The sequence below is a fragment of the Tupaia chinensis genome, unplaced genomic scaffold (assembly GCF_000334495.1).
Source record: "Tupaia chinensis unplaced genomic scaffold, TupChi_1.0 Scaffold144336_1, whole genome shotgun sequence".
NCBI lineage: Eukaryota > Metazoa > Chordata > Mammalia > Scandentia > Tupaiidae > Tupaia > Tupaia belangeri.
Genome location: NW_006204194.1, coordinates 2,061,911 through 2,077,212, shown reverse-complemented (window position 1 = coordinate 2,077,212; position 15,302 = coordinate 2,061,911). Strand labels below are relative to the sequence as shown.

At 41.4% G+C, this 15,302-nt stretch overlaps 1 protein-coding gene across 7 annotated transcripts in view; it reads left to right on the top strand.

Annotated features, from left to right (window-relative positions):
• The window catches only part of ZNF582 (zinc finger protein 582), a 29,307-nt gene extending 14,432 nt beyond the window's left edge, over positions 1-14,875 (top strand). For 3 of the 7 annotated variants that reach the window (XM_006166779.2, XM_006166776.3, XM_006166778.2), the window contains exons 3-6: positions 4,431-4,519; positions 5,702-5,828; positions 6,099-6,194; positions 13,085-14,875. In XM_006166779.2, the coding sequence (XP_006166841.1) occupies positions 4,511-4,519; positions 5,702-5,828; positions 6,099-6,194; positions 13,085-14,400 (1,548 nt within the window). In that variant the 5' untranslated portion in view covers positions 4,431-4,510 and the 3' untranslated portion in view covers positions 14,401-14,875. The other 4 variants (XM_014583524.2, XM_027767614.1, XM_006166780.3 and 1 more) reach the window with 4 other exon arrangements.
• The last annotated feature ends 427 nt before the right edge of the window (positions 14,876-15,302 follow it).

The following is a 15,302-nucleotide window of genomic DNA, read 5'->3' as shown; positions in this document are numbered from 1 at the left end:
TCGCTCGCTCGCTCGCTCGGCGCGGGGTCCCTGGGGGCGGCCCTCAATCAAACTCTTAAGCAAGGGCCAGGACTAGGATAAGAATACTGAAGTATTCCCTCAGGCAGAGAATTTAAGGGGCACCAAAAAATTCAGTAATCAAAACACATGCTAATTTAATGCAATTAAAAATATTATTTTGCAGAGGCTAAGTATTTCCTTTTATTTTATTAATTTATCTTACTGATTCTCATAATTGTTGAGCTGACAAGTCTAAAATCTGAAGGACTGGCCAGACTTCTGAAAAAAAGTGTTGCTGTAGTCTTGAATTAGAAATTAACCTTTTTTCCCAAAGAATTATTTTATTTTATTTTATTTATTATTATTATTTTCTTTTTAAAAAATAATTATTTTATTTAACCCTGTTTATTTATTGATTTATTTTAATTTGATCAGAGAGAGAGAGAGGGAAAGCTGCCAGGGCTGGGACTTGAATTGTAGTTGGCCATGTGGGAGTCCAGCACCCTTAACCACCATGCCACCAGCCAGCCCCATCATTATTATTATTTCAATTTGATCAGAGCGAGACAGAGAGAGAGAAAGGGAAAGTGAGAAAGCAAGCTGCCAGATCTGGGATTCAAACCACAGTTGGCCATGTGAGAGTCCAGTGCCTTAACCATCACACCACCTGCCAGCCCAATGCAATAGTTTTTTAAATGAATAATTTTATTTATTATAATTATTATTCAATTTGCATAGTATACATGCAAGAGAGAGGGAGAGAGAGAAAGCGAGAAAGCAAGGCATCAGGTCCAGGATTCGAACCATGGTCCACCATATGGGAATCCAGTGCCTTAACCACCAAGTCAGATGCTGCCCCCCACTCAGTGCAATATTTTAAAAAATAAAAATGAATGCAAAAAATACATAGTAAATAAAACAAACGCTTTAAATAAAGACAAGACCTAATTACTATATTAGACAAAGAAGTGAGTGGGCACAGAACCGGTATCCTACTTTGAGAGCCTGCAGTCCAGGAAGAGAGTTGCAAATTCATCCTGCTTGGTCTAACTCAAGGTTTAGTACTGCTCTTGACCTCCCCAATCCCGTCAGAAGCTCAACAATAGAGGCAGGGTCCTATAGCTAAGACCTCTAACACTGGAAAGCAACAGATGGCTGCTGATTCCCTTGGACATCCCTTCGTCAGGATGTGTACATGAGGAGTGGAAAAGAAAGGAATGGAAAGGAAAGGAGAGGTTTCTAATTGATACAATGACATTAGGAGCTACAAACAAGATCATCTTCTGTTTCTTCTTTCTTATCTTAGCATTTGGTCTTTTCCATTAAGAAAAGGTTAATGAAATTTTTTAAAAAGATGTTTTTTGATTCTTTTTTTTTTTAAAGAGAAATTTTGTCACAGGGTGCACATGCTCACCAGAGAACAGAGACAGAAAACAAGAAATCACCCCAATGGGGTTATTGCCATGTCAAAGTCTCTTCTTGATCCTCCTCTTCTTTGGGGATGCACACACATGCAGCCAGCCTGAGTTTTCAGCTGCCAGGTCTGGGACTTGAGACGTGGTCAACTACGTGGAAGTCCAGTGATGGAACCATTACATCATCTGCTGGTCCCCAAACCAGCTTCTTCACTGCTGATAAGTGTTCTTGATCCTTTTTGCTGTCTTGCTTCATTTTGTGCTGCTATGAAACAATGTCTGAGACTGAGTATTTTATAAAGTACACAAATTTATTGCTCACAGTTCTGGAGGCTGGGAAGTCCGAGCTCAAGGATCCAGCAGGTTTGTTGTCTGGTTGGGTACAGTCTTTCCTTCCAAGATGGTGCCTTGAATGCTGTGTCCTCACACAGTGGAAAGCAGAAGGGCAAAGAGAAAGGACTCCCTGCACCAATCCCTTTTGTAATAGCTACCTTATCACTTTCATAAAGGGAGGAGCATTTGCCAGAAGGAAAAAGTGAGACAGGGAAAGTGAGAAAGCACCCTACATGGAGGATGGTCATGTGCAATCCCTTGATGCTCACTCTCCTCTGGGGTTTTGGGTACACACATACATGTGCCTGGTCTGTTTCTCAAGGTGCCAGGTCAGGGACTCAAACAGGCTGCCCGCTGGCCATGTAGGATCCAGCCACTTAACCACCGCCACCTGCGGTGACCCACATTGAGTTCATAATATATGTAATGTCTAAAATTAGTTAACAGGTAAAATTCTAGGCTCTTTCCTCCTTCCAAGACTTCTGGTAAAATGGCTGGCTGCTCCATGGAATTAGTGCTTTCAAGGGTGAGACGATTCTTCACACAAACGTATTTTTATATAATCACACACAGGTTTATGTGCACCAAGGGTCCCAGTCACATGATCAACGACCAGGTCAGATCCAAACACCACACGCTGTCACAAGCCCCACCGCACACACAAGTCATGGTCATGCCCCCAGTACCAGAGAGAGAACCACACTCGAGCCACCGACCTCCACGTGGCAACCCAGGGACTCGAACATGCTTCCACCGCCGTTTTACGTACACGCGGACCCACGCTCGCCCAGGACCTGCCCACCAGAAATAGCGCGATATCCGACTTTGGGCGAAGCTGAGCCGTTTACTACCGGAGACTACGTTTCCCAGAAGACACTGCGTTGCGCGCCCAATCACGACGCAGCAGCGACGCGGCTTTGTGCGTCTGCGCCATCTTCCGGCTGCGGGCGGCGAGTCCGCTGGTGCCGAGGTGGGCTCGCGCCCTGGGCTGTGGGGTCGCAGCCGTGGTGGCACCCGGAACCAAGGACACGGCAGGTGAGGGGCTCCGGGGCTTTCCGGGCGCTCCAGGGTCCGTGCAGGAGCGAGTGCCGCGGCCGGGCGGGTCTCGGGCCTGAGAGAACCGGGACGTCGCGCCCCAGCGTTGAGTGGGCGTTTCCGGCCCTGGACTACATCTCCCGGCAGCCCCTGCGCCCCGCTGGCGCCGTCTTTTTTTTCCGCGTCTGGGCTCGTATTGGGGTTCTATGAACCCTCTAGGTGGGTGTGGAAGGTCCGCACTCCCTGAAATTGCGGATATTTTGCATTCGTTAGTATCTGTGCCTTTTTTTCTTTCTTTTCTTTTTTTCTTCTTCTTCCCAGTTAGGGAAGTAGTCTTGTTTCTTGAGTTTCTCCAAGAGTTGCAAGACCCTGAAAATTTAGAAATAGACTTATACTTGGAACCTTTTAGACTATCTTGTCCAAATTCTTTGTCCAATTATGGACAAAGGGTTGATTAAATCGCATTTCATCCATGTGACAGGTTATTGTACAGTTAATACAAATAATGCTTGTAAAAGTGATCATAATAAAAACTGCCCATTACATCATATTAAGCAACATTCATAATTATTTCATTTGTGCATTACTTAAAATTAAATATCTAGAATGTTTCAAGCACTGCCCTATGTTTCTTTACAAAATTCTACAATACTTTTCTGTATGTGCTGAAGTGAACACTTTCCCGAAACACTAACTAGATTAATGATGAACTCAAAGAGTGGCTAGATGACAGCACTCTAAATACTTGGGTCTTTTCTGTTCCTGACTTCTCGTTTTGTTTCCAGTTTGTCAGTGGATGGGTGGATTTGGCTTCTTTCTGCTGAATGTTCTCATACTGTACAAAGAATCCAGCTGTGGGTATCTTTGTTGGTTAATGTTGCCCAGTGTCATTTTTGACGCTGGCTTGTTGCTCCATTATGTTGCTGTGCTGATAAAGATTCTACCACTTGCCTGCTTGTGCATTTGCCTACTTAGGTACTAATTTTCAGTTCTGTATTTCAACAAATATTGTGCACACAGCTTTTGGACTGCTGTTTCTTGGTAGGGTGCTATGGTGTGGTGATAATGGAGCACTGGGCCTGTTCTATTTAATTTGTCTAATTGTCTCCTGCAACCCTGTCATTTTTGTTGACTCAGGTTAGACTCCACAAAGTGCTGTCTACAAAGCCCCAATTGGGTATAGGATTCTGTCAATTTGGATGCTGGGAAGAGTCAAGTACATTTCTGAAAGTGTTACATTTGATGCATGAGACAGTTAAATGACCTGTCTTAGGAAGGCTTTCTTTGGGGCTGGGGCTATGCATATTATACAAGCTTTCTGTGCTTTTTGACTTGAGAGCCTTTGTCCTTGAAGTACCAGGTGGGTCTCAATCACTGGAACAGGTCTAAGCATCCCTGTCTCAGTTTCACCTTTTCAATAAGGTAGACTCTCTGGATGTTTAGGCAAAATGGCAGGGTAAGGACCCCTAGTTCCTTGTCTCTTTGCAGCAGCTAAAGCTGGTTTTCTGGGTTAGGTGAGGATCACAGTTTGTTCCAACTCTCAATTTTTGTTGTAAATGGAAGACAAGCAGATGGGAATTTGTACTTTGGCGTTCTGGGAGCTGTGAGGCAAGCTTAGCCTCTCATATTTGCTCTTTCCTCCCCCAGCTCTGCCATCTCAGGACTCTGCCCTTCCCCAAGAGAGGAACCAGAAGAAGAACCCATCAGCCCTTGAAATTCTAAAAGTCATGTTCCTCGTGAGTCTTAAAATCATGTAAATTTTGCTTTCATTATCCTGAAACTTTCCACCTGGGTTCCACCCAGGGCTATATCTCTCAGAGGCCTCTTAGGAATAAAAGCATCAAGCAGGTGATCATCTGTCCCATTGCCCCTTCCTCTCTGACAAATGCCCATAGATTTGTTCCTGTATTTCCTGATGGTTTATTCTTATACCAGGAGACCAGATGGGCAATACTCCATTTTCCTATATGAAAAGAGCTTCCTTTGTAGGAACTGAGGTTTGAAGAGATAGAAATTCATAATTAGAAGTGATTGTATATGGAAAAGCAGGAGAAGTGGTATTAGTTGGCCTCAATTTCAGCACTTGAGGCGGTCAGTGTCCTGCTTTAGCACAAATTGATGATTTGGTGTGTAATTGAGGCTTCCTGGGAATCAGATCAGATGCCAGAATTAAGGCTTAGTTTGAGGTGGAACACAGCATTTGAATCTGGGTCATTCTCCCTTAGCTTCTTCAGCTTGACAGCAAGAGAAGTGCAGGGTTGAGGATGGTGATGATAGCAAGTGAGATAATCAGCCATATGGGTGGATGGTCACAGCTGGGAAGAACCTTAAATATCCAATCCAATCTCCGGATCCAAAATAAAAGAGTATTTGAGTCATTCTTTTTGATTGATTAGAAAATTGTACATTCGTGGTTTTTTTCCATGAAGAAAAATACTCATAATATGTTATATTATAATGATGAAATTATGTCTTCAAGAAGTTCTTGACTTCTATGAAAGTTCTGCTTTTAGGTTATAAAACATCTTTTATAGCATACTTTGAAGTAAAGTACTTTGGAGGACTGTCCATCAAAAATTCGTTGTCATCTCATAAAGATGGAAATGATAGGTCTCACCTTAACTCACAATTTATTATATGCTAACTGCAGAGTGGATGGTGTGTTATTATACTGTTTCTCTCTATTTTAATTTTTATCCCAGGCCTGTGCACAGGAGCTTTGGTTGCAGTAAAAAAGAGTGTTGAGAATATTTGAACATTCTGTTTTACTCATGTGCATTTTCTCTATTACTTGCTACTATCGAGCCCTAGCCTGTTTGTTCACTGAACAACCCCTTCTGGAACGACTTCCTCCAGCTCCTCTTATCCCAGTGTGAAATATTGAAATATGCATATATCATACATATCCGTTGTTCCAGGGGTCAGAATTATTCAGGGATGTGGCCATAGTCTTCTCTCAAGAAGAATGGCAATGGCTGGCACCTGCTCAGAAGGAGTTGTACAGAGACGTGATGTTGGAGACCTACAGCAACCTGGTCTCACTGGGTAAGGTGATTTGGTCTATTAGTTTGGAGATTATCCTTGGACATGTCTGTTCCTTCCTCATCAATCTCTGGGTATTTTTCAGTGGTCAGTCATTTTTGAGTGGTTAAAGGACAGCCCATTCCTGAAGCTGTGTCTTCCCCTATCCTCAGGCAACTGTCTTATTTTCCTCTGGTCTAGCAGTTGCCTCTCCTGCTCAGTGACCATGTCCTAGATCTGAATTCTTTAGCCCCTCATGCCATAACTGTGTGACATGTTTCTTCTCATCTCCAGGCCTTGCCATTTCCAAACCTGATGTGATCTCCTTCCTGGAGCAATGCAGAGAGCCCTGGATGGTAGCAAGAATGCTGACAGAAAGTCTGTGCCCAGGTATGTGAATCAGGGAAGGGAGCAACCACTGTAACAGGTCAACTGGTCAGCAAGGAAGGAGGATGTTGGCATAAGATCTTTTTTTCAGGTTGGCAGATTTGGAGGTCATGTCTTAGCTGTCATCTTCCTCAGCTTATCAGCAGCCTTTGAGAAAAGTTGCTACTTCACTCCTGAAACATTTAAAACTTCAGCCTGTATGTAGGGCTAGAGTGAGTATGGATACTCTTGGGTAGTTACTAAGGAAAGTATTTTTCTCCTCAGAAGGATGTCTAAAGGAATTTATAATGATTGTTTGAGTTTTGGAGAGATAGTCAACAAGTACTTACTGTATTTTTCTTATACATCATAGGGTATGCCAGTGTATATTGGTGAGGCAGGCAGGCATTCTCCCTACCTCCATGGACCTTATACCATAATGGGGAATGGACATTAAAATACACACACACACAGATGTGTGAAAGAGAAAGAACAGGTCCAGTCGGGGTACATAACAGAGCTGATGGCCTTGCCGAGGGTAAGGCATTTCAGGTAACACTTGGAAGTTGAATTGAAGTTGGGGAATCCTCTATTGGAGCCCGTGTGTGAAGGACCTGAACAGGGGAAGCCCTTGGTACCTCTGAGAAACTGGACAGCCATTATGGCTGGAGTCCATGAGCAAGGGGAGGAGTATAAGAGAAATACTAGGGGTGCTGGCAGGTGGCATGGTGGTTAAGGTGCTGGATTCTCACATGGCCGACCACAGTTCGAGTCTCAGACCTGATGACTTGCTTTCTCACTTTCTCTTTCTCTCTTCTCTCCGTCTCTCTCTTGCCAAATTAAAAAATAATAATAGGAACCAGCAGTTAGCGTAATGGCTATGTCACTGGGCTCCCACGTAGTCGACCGCGGTTCGCGTCCTGGACCCGGTGGCTTAAAACTCACACCGGGCGCGTGTGCGTGCGTGCCCAAAATCCCGAGAGGAGAATGGAGGAGAAGGGATTGCAGTGTGACCATACCCCCTGGTGGGTGATTTCTCGCTTTCTCTCTCTATGTCTCTGTCTGTCTGGCGAGCGCACGCGCCCTATAGCGAAAATCTCTCAAAAAAAAGAAAAAAAAAGAAAAAATAATAATAACAGGGGCTGACAGGTTGCTTGATGGTTAAGGGCGTTGGACTCCCATGTGGCTGACTACTGTTCAAGTCCCTGATATGATAGCTTACTTTCTCACTTTCTCTCTCTCTCTCTCTCTCGCTCGCTCTGTTCCTCTCTGGTCAAATTAAAATAAATAAATCAAGTTAAAAATAACAATAACAACAACAAATGGAATTAAACAAATAAATTTTTAAAAATACTAGGAAAGGCTGCTATGTTAAGAAGTTTGGATTCTGTACTGTGGGCCCTGGGAAGCAGAGCTGAGTCATGATTTGTGGATTCTTACTTGGAGAATGTATGAGCATCCTGCTCCTCACACATACTTTACCTCCTACCTTCAGAATTCATTGACAATTTTCTCTCAGATTAGATACGGTTATTATGGTCACGAAATAGTGATTTTTGGGGGGCTGGCAGGTGGTGTGGTGGTTGAAATGCTGGACTCCCACATGGCTGACCACGGTTCAAGTCCTGGACCTGGCGGCTTGCTTTCTCATTCTCCCTTTCTCTCTGCCTGTCTCTCTCTGGTCAAAATTGAAGAATAATGATAATAAATATAATTAAAAATAAATCTTTAAAAAAATAGTAACTTTTTTTGAGAAATTTTTGCTATAGGGTGTGTTTGCTTGCCAGAGGGACGAAAAGACAGAAAGTGAGAAATTACCCCCCAGGGGATTATGACCATGCCACATTCCCCCTCCTCCATTCGCCTTTCAGGATTTGGGGCACACATGCATGCATGCATGCAGTCAGCATGAGTTTCAAGCTGGGACCAGGACTCAGGCTACCATCAGCCGCATGATAGTCCAGCACCTTAAGTACTGTGCCACCTGCTGGCCCCACAAAATAGTGATTAAAAAACAACAACAACAACAAAAAATAACAACAGCAATAAAAAAAACTTTCTTTTTTCTTATTTGTTTACTACTGTAAAGAACATTTATTCATTTATATCAAGTGGATTATTTTACTCAGTAATAAAGCATAACCCAATTTCATCATTTATCACAATATACATATTTTTCCAAATTTGCCCAGTGAGAATCCTTTCAAACTTGCTTCTGGGTATTTTTTGTTTTTTAGTTTTTGCTATAGGGTGCATGTGCTTGCTGGAGAGACAGAAATAGGGAAAATTAGAAATCACCCTCTAGGGGGAATGGCTGTGCCACATTCCCTTCCCTTCCATTCACCTGTTGGGATTTTGAGTACACAGGCACATGTGCCCACTGTTTTTTCGTTTTGTTTTTAAAGAATTATTTTATTTAACTTACTTTATTTATTTTAATTTGACCAGAGATGGACAGAGAGAGAGAAAGTAAGAAAGCAAGCCACCAACCAGGTTCTGGGCTTGAACCGTGGTCAGCCATGTGGGAGTCCAGCGCCCTTAACCACCATGCCACCTGCCAGCCCCTGCCCAGTGTTGTTTTTAAAGCTGCCAGGTCCAGGACTTAAACTTTGCAGTCAGCCATGTAAAATCTAACCCTCTTAACTACACCATTTGCTGGCCCACTGCTGGTTTATATATCATTCTTTTTATCATTTGTGAAATACTGAAATTAAGATTAGAGTGAGTCTTTTCCTTCCACTCAACACAATATTAATAAATCTTTACCAAGGGGCTTGCAGGTGGCATGGTTTAAGGTGCTGGACTCTCACATGGCTGACTAGTTCAAGTTCTGGACCTGGTGACTTGCTTTCTCACTTTCCGTTTCTGTCTCTGGTTAAATTTAAAAAAAGATAATAATAAGAAATAAAATTAAATAAATGAATAAATCTTTGAAAAAAAAATGAATTTTTACCAAGCACTAGTTGTATCAGGGAGTAGAAGTAGTACCTAAAAAGGCAGACATTATAAATTGAAACTTTCTGTACAGATTGAAGTTATATATTCTCATGTGTTTTTAAAAATACATTCTTTGCAATAAATGTCAAAGCTAGAATTCACAAAAAAAATCCTAGAATCCTGGAAATAAGGAATCTAAGTTTGACTCTTGTTTTCAAATTGATTGGAATTTTTTTTTTTTGAGAGGTTTTCGCTATAGGGCACGTGCGCTCGCCAGACAGACAGAGAGAGACATAGAGACAGAAAGTGAGAAATCACCCCCCAGGGGGGATGGTCACGCCGCAATCCCTTCTCCTCCATTCTCCTCTCAGGATCTTGGGCACGCCTGCACACGCGCCTGGCGTGAGTTTTAAGCCACCGGGTCCGGGATGCAAACCGTGGTCGACTATGTGGGAGTCCAGCGACATAGCCATTAGACTAACTGCTGGTTCCCTTGATTGGAATATTTTTGAGTACAATCAAAACACCTTAGAAACATGATAGTACTGTTGGTTTCAGTAAATTTGAGAAGCTGAGAGTTTAAGAGGGTAGTGCTTTTTGTTGAGGACAGCAGATAAAGCTTGGCCAATTTCAGTAATGCTGTGATGCTGTGGCACAATAGTGTACACAGAAATGGAAACATTTGTATTCATGGTCTCCTAAACAACAGATTAAAAACTCAGAAGTATATTATAAACACTGTTTCTGCTTTGTAAATAAAGCTTTTTTTAGAGAGAGAGATTTTTTGCTATAGGGCGTGTGTGTGTCAGAGAGATAGAGAGGGACAGAGAGACAGAAAGCAAGGAATCACCTTCCGAGGGATGGCCACACCGCAATATCTTCTCCTCTGTTCTCCTTTCAGGGTTTTGGGCATGTGAATACACAGGCCTGGTGTGAGTTTTAAGCTACTGGGTCCAGGATTCAAACCATGGTCTACTGTGTGGGAGGCCAGCGATATAATTGTTAAATCATCTGCTGGTCCCATTTTATAAGAAAATTTTAGCATGGAATTTTCTCCTATTTTGTTATCTCCCAAAAAGACACAAAGTATATTCATGGTCATTTTTTTTAAAGAGAAGCCATTGCACAAAATGTATAGTTCATGCACAGTAAAATGCTTATCACACACTGGAGTTTAATTGCACATAATTAGTATGTTAGTGCAGCGACATCAGTAGGCAGAACCCTCTTAACAAAATGACAGGTTTTTGAGGTGACAGTTGCCAGAATCATGCCCAGAAAGCTAATGCTCCTTTCGTAGTTTTTATCATTTTCCATTGTAGCAGCAATTGTAAAGTCTAGTGGTTTTTGCTTAATACTTTTACAGATAACACAATGAGGAGGCCTTTAATATGCCACCATATTTTTTTTTTTTTGAGAGGTGTGTTTTTCTTTTTTTGCCATAGGGCGCGTGCACTCGCCAGACAGACAGACAGAGACAGAGAGACAGAAAGCGAGAAATCACCCCCCAGGGGGGATGGCCACGCTGCAATCTCTTCTCCTCCATTCTCCTCTCGGGATCTTGGGCACGCACTCACACGCGTCCGGCGTGAGTTTTAAGCCACCAGGTCCGGGACACGAACTGCGGTTGACTACGTGGGAGTCCAGCGACATAGCCATTACGCTAACTGCTGGTCCCAATATGCCACCATCTTAAGCAGACATGTGCCTATAACGTCCTCAGGCCATCTGTATGATACACTTTAGGAACACATTCAGAAGCACCAATTTGATTTGTGCATGCTTCCTTGCATCAACCTGTAATGGAGTAATTTTAAGCCAAATGGGGTTGTTTGATGTAATTGTAGTAATACCTGCCAGTGCATCTGAACTCATGTATCAGTTAGAATCAGGATTGAATACACCATTCAACTTTTCATTGTAATTTGAATAAGCAGCAAAGTATGTTGCTCTGAAAAGGGCCCATCCTTTGTAAGTTGGACCTAGTCCTCCAAAGAAGGAATAAGACTTCTTCCAAGATCACCTTTAAGCAATAGAAAAGTCCTGGAGAGGCAACTTAGTTGACAAAGGCAAAAAATAGCCATAATGTGTAGCTAAACTTCAGATATAGAAAACATCACAGAGAAAGATGGCAGCCATGCTATTACAACTTCCAGTGGACCTGTGAGAAAAGCTCATGCCACCACATCCCCTGGCAGATAGGTGTGCCAGCATATACATCTGGTTCATTTCTCCTACATGCCCTCCAGAATCTGGCAGGCCATCGACCTGGCCATACACCCTTCCATTAACTTTGTTTTTCTTTTTCTCAAAAAGAATTATTTATTTAACTTTGTTTATTATTATTATTATTATTTAAAGAATTACTTTATTTAACTTTATTTTAATTTGACCAGACAGGGACAGAGTGAGAGTGAGAGAGAGAGAGAGAAAGTGAGGAAGCAAGCTGCCAGGTCCAAGATTCAAACCATGGTTGGCCATGTGGGAGTCCAGCACCCTTACCACCATGTCTCCTTCCTATCCCCTTCATTACCCTTTTTTTTTTTTTTTGAGAGTTTTTTTTCCTGCTACAGGGCGTGTGTGTGCACCAGAAAGACAGAGAAAGACAGACAGGCAGAAAGCAAGTAATCACCCTCCAAGGGGATGGCCACGCCACAATCCCTTCTCCTCCATTCTCCTCTCGGGATCTTGGGCACACACATACACACGCCTGGAGTGAGTTTAAGCCACCAAGTCCAAGACTTGAACCACCGTTGACTACATGGGAGTCCAGTGACATCACCATTACATCAACTGCTGGTCCCTTTCCATTACTTTTTAAAAAGAGTTACTTATTTAGTTTTACTTATCATTATTATTTTATTTTTAATTTGCTACAGGGAACATGTGTATTCACATGTGAGAGAGAGAGAGAAAGTGAGAAAGCAAGCTGCCAGGTCTAGACTTGAACTGTGGTCAGCCATGTGGAGATCTAGCACCTCAACCACCACTCCACCTACTGGCCCTCCTATCACTTTTATTTTTACTTTTTATAATTGTGAAAGGCTCACAATATAAGATTTACCATCTTAATCTCTTTACATGTACAACTCAGTATTAGGTGCATTTACATTGTTGTTCCACTGTTATCATTTGTCTCCAGAACTCTGTTCATATTACAAAATTTCATCACTTAAAAAAAAAAAAACTACTCTATTGAGATAGCTTATATTTAATAAAATGCACACATTTTCACTGCTGTATTAGTGCATGTCAACAGATTTGTATACCTGCATAATAAGCACCACAGTCAAGACAACACTTCCATCATTCTGAAAAGTCTGTGTTCTTTCCCACACACTGCCCCACACCTTCAGTCCCAGACAACCAATGACTTATTTTCTTAGCACTCTAGATTATAATTATCTTTTCTAAATCTCATAGAAACAGTCATTTTAAAAATAAATTGTTCAGAGTTGATTGTGATCAGCACTAACATTTTATTTATTTTTTCTTTTTTTTTGAGAGGTTTTTGCTATAGGGCACGTGTGCTCACCAGACAGACAGAGAGAGACAGAGAGATAGAAAGTGAGAAATCATCCCCCAGGGGGGATGGCCACGCCGCAGTCCCTTCTCCTCCATTCTCCTCTCGGGACCTTGGGCACACATGCACACGCACCCAGCGTGAGTTTAAGCCACTGGGTCCGGGACTCGAACTGTGGTTGACTACATGGGAGTCCAGCAACATAGCCATTACGCTAACTACTGGTCCCAGCACTAACATTTTAGAACTATTCTTAGAACCTGTCTCTCTGATGCTTTCCCTGTTCTTATTTATATATTTCCCCTTTCTCTGTTCCACTTGCCCACTTTCTTATTGTTTAACCAGATTCTGGAGCTTAAAGAAAGGTATTTAGAGTTTAAACCAATTTTTCTACAGTTCTTTTTTGGGGAAAGGATAAAACAAACACATACTTGATCTTTTTGTCCTTTTTCAGAATTGGAGCCCAAAGATGACACCCAAGTATTACCTCCAAAGCAGCATGTTTGTGAAGTTAAATCACCCCAGTGGGAGATAATAGAAAGCCTTGCAAGTTATGGTCTTGAATGCTCAAGTTTTCAAGATGATTGTGATTGTAGAAGCCAGTTTAACAGACAACTGGGAAATTCAAATAGACATTTCAGTCAGATGATAATCAGTCATGAAGAAATGCCCACTTTTCACCAGCAAGCATCCCTTACCTTTTACCAGAAAATTCACAATGGAGATAAACCCTGTGAATATAGTAAATGTAGAAAAGACTTCTGGCAGGAGGAATTCCTTATTAATCATCAAGGACTTAATGAGAAACCCTATAAGTGTAAGGAATGTGGGAAGGCCTTTAAATATGGCTCACGACTAATTCAGCATGAGAATATTCATTCTGGTAAGAAACCGTATGAATGTAAGGAATGTGGTAAGGCCTTTAATTCTGGTTCAAATTTCATCCAGCATCAGAGAGTTCATACTGGTGAGAAACCTTATGAATGTAAGGATTGTGCAAAGGCTTTTAGTCGAAGCTCACAGTTGATTGAACATCAGCGAATTCATACTGGTGAGAAACCCTATCAGTGTAAAGAATGTGGCAAGGCCTTCAACCGGATCTCACATCTTAAAGTACATCATAGAATCCACACTGGTGAAAAGCCCTATGCATGTAAAGAATGTGGGACGACCTTTAGTCATCGGTCTCAGTTGATTCAACATCACACTGTTCATACTGGCAAGAAACTGTATGAATGCAAGGAATGTGGGAAGACCTTTAATCAAGGCTCAACTCTTATTCGACATCAGAGAATTCATACTGGTGAGAAACCTTATGAATGTAAGGTGTGTGGAAAGGCCTTTAGGGTAAGCTCACAACTTAAGCAACATCAGAGAATTCACACTGGAGAGAAACCCTACCAATGTAAAGTTTGTGGTAGGGCCTTCAAACGGGTCTCACATCTTACTGTACATTACAGAATCCATACGGGTGAGAAACCGTATGAATGTAAGGAATGTGGGAAGGCATTTAGTCATGGCTCACAACTTATTCAACACCAGGTAATTCATACTGAAGAACAGTCCTGTGAATATGAAGAATGTGAGAGGACCTTAAGTCATGACTCAGCTACTGTTCAACATCAGAGAATGCATAATACAGGGACACATGTGAATACAAGAAATGTGGAAAAGCCTTCTATTAGCCCTTATCCCTTATTAATTATCAGAGAATTTATGTTGGCAAGCAACCATTTGAATGAAAGTAACGGTGAAAGCCCACTAGCTTAGACAAATCACAACCTCTGTGTCTTAGAGAAAGACTTGAAGAAAGGAATGTAATACATGAGAATGCCTCCATTCAGAGTTATATTAAAGTCATAAACTTCATATAAAAAAAAAACTATGTGGATGTAAATTGTTTAGACTGTGATTGTCCAAGAAGCAGAGAAAGGTTGGAAATAAATTTGTCTCTAAAACATTCCAGAACCACATTTTCTGACCATGGTGTGATAATTTTAACAGTAGTCGAAAAGTTTTAGTTTTCTTTGGGGAAGATACAATAGCCAAATTATTTTTGGCTTAACAAGGAAATAAATCATGAAATTGTTCTGAATAGTAATGAAAAGAAAATTTTTATGTGCTACAAGATGGTAGCCAAAGATACCTCCAGAAGAATTTTTAGTCTTTAAAAGCATGCATGTATACAAAAACCAAAAAGACTATTCACATACAATAACTGGACTATTCAAGACTACCAAACATCCAAGCAATTACAAAATTAATAGAAAATAAAAATAAACTGAAGTAAAAAGTGGTCATAATAATCTGTTTTTATTTCTTCCTAATTCAGGAGTAATTTAAATTTAGGAGAGTGTTTCTTAATTTCCATATTGTTGTTCTTGATGATTTTTAACAACTTCAGTCACAGACAGAAGTTGATTACCTACTCAGCAGGCATACCAAACTCCTCTTTTTTTTTCTTTCTTACTTTATTTTTAAAATTTATTTTTATTCATATTTAATCACATCTTTACAGTGTACAACCTTTCTTTTTCCAGCACAAATACCATGCATGTCAGTCAAGAAAAAGATACTACTATATCCATTATCAGCAAACAGCTTCTCATTTTCTGTCAATCAAACATACTTTTCTTCTTCTTTTTTCTTCTCCCTTTCACTCCCTCCCTTCC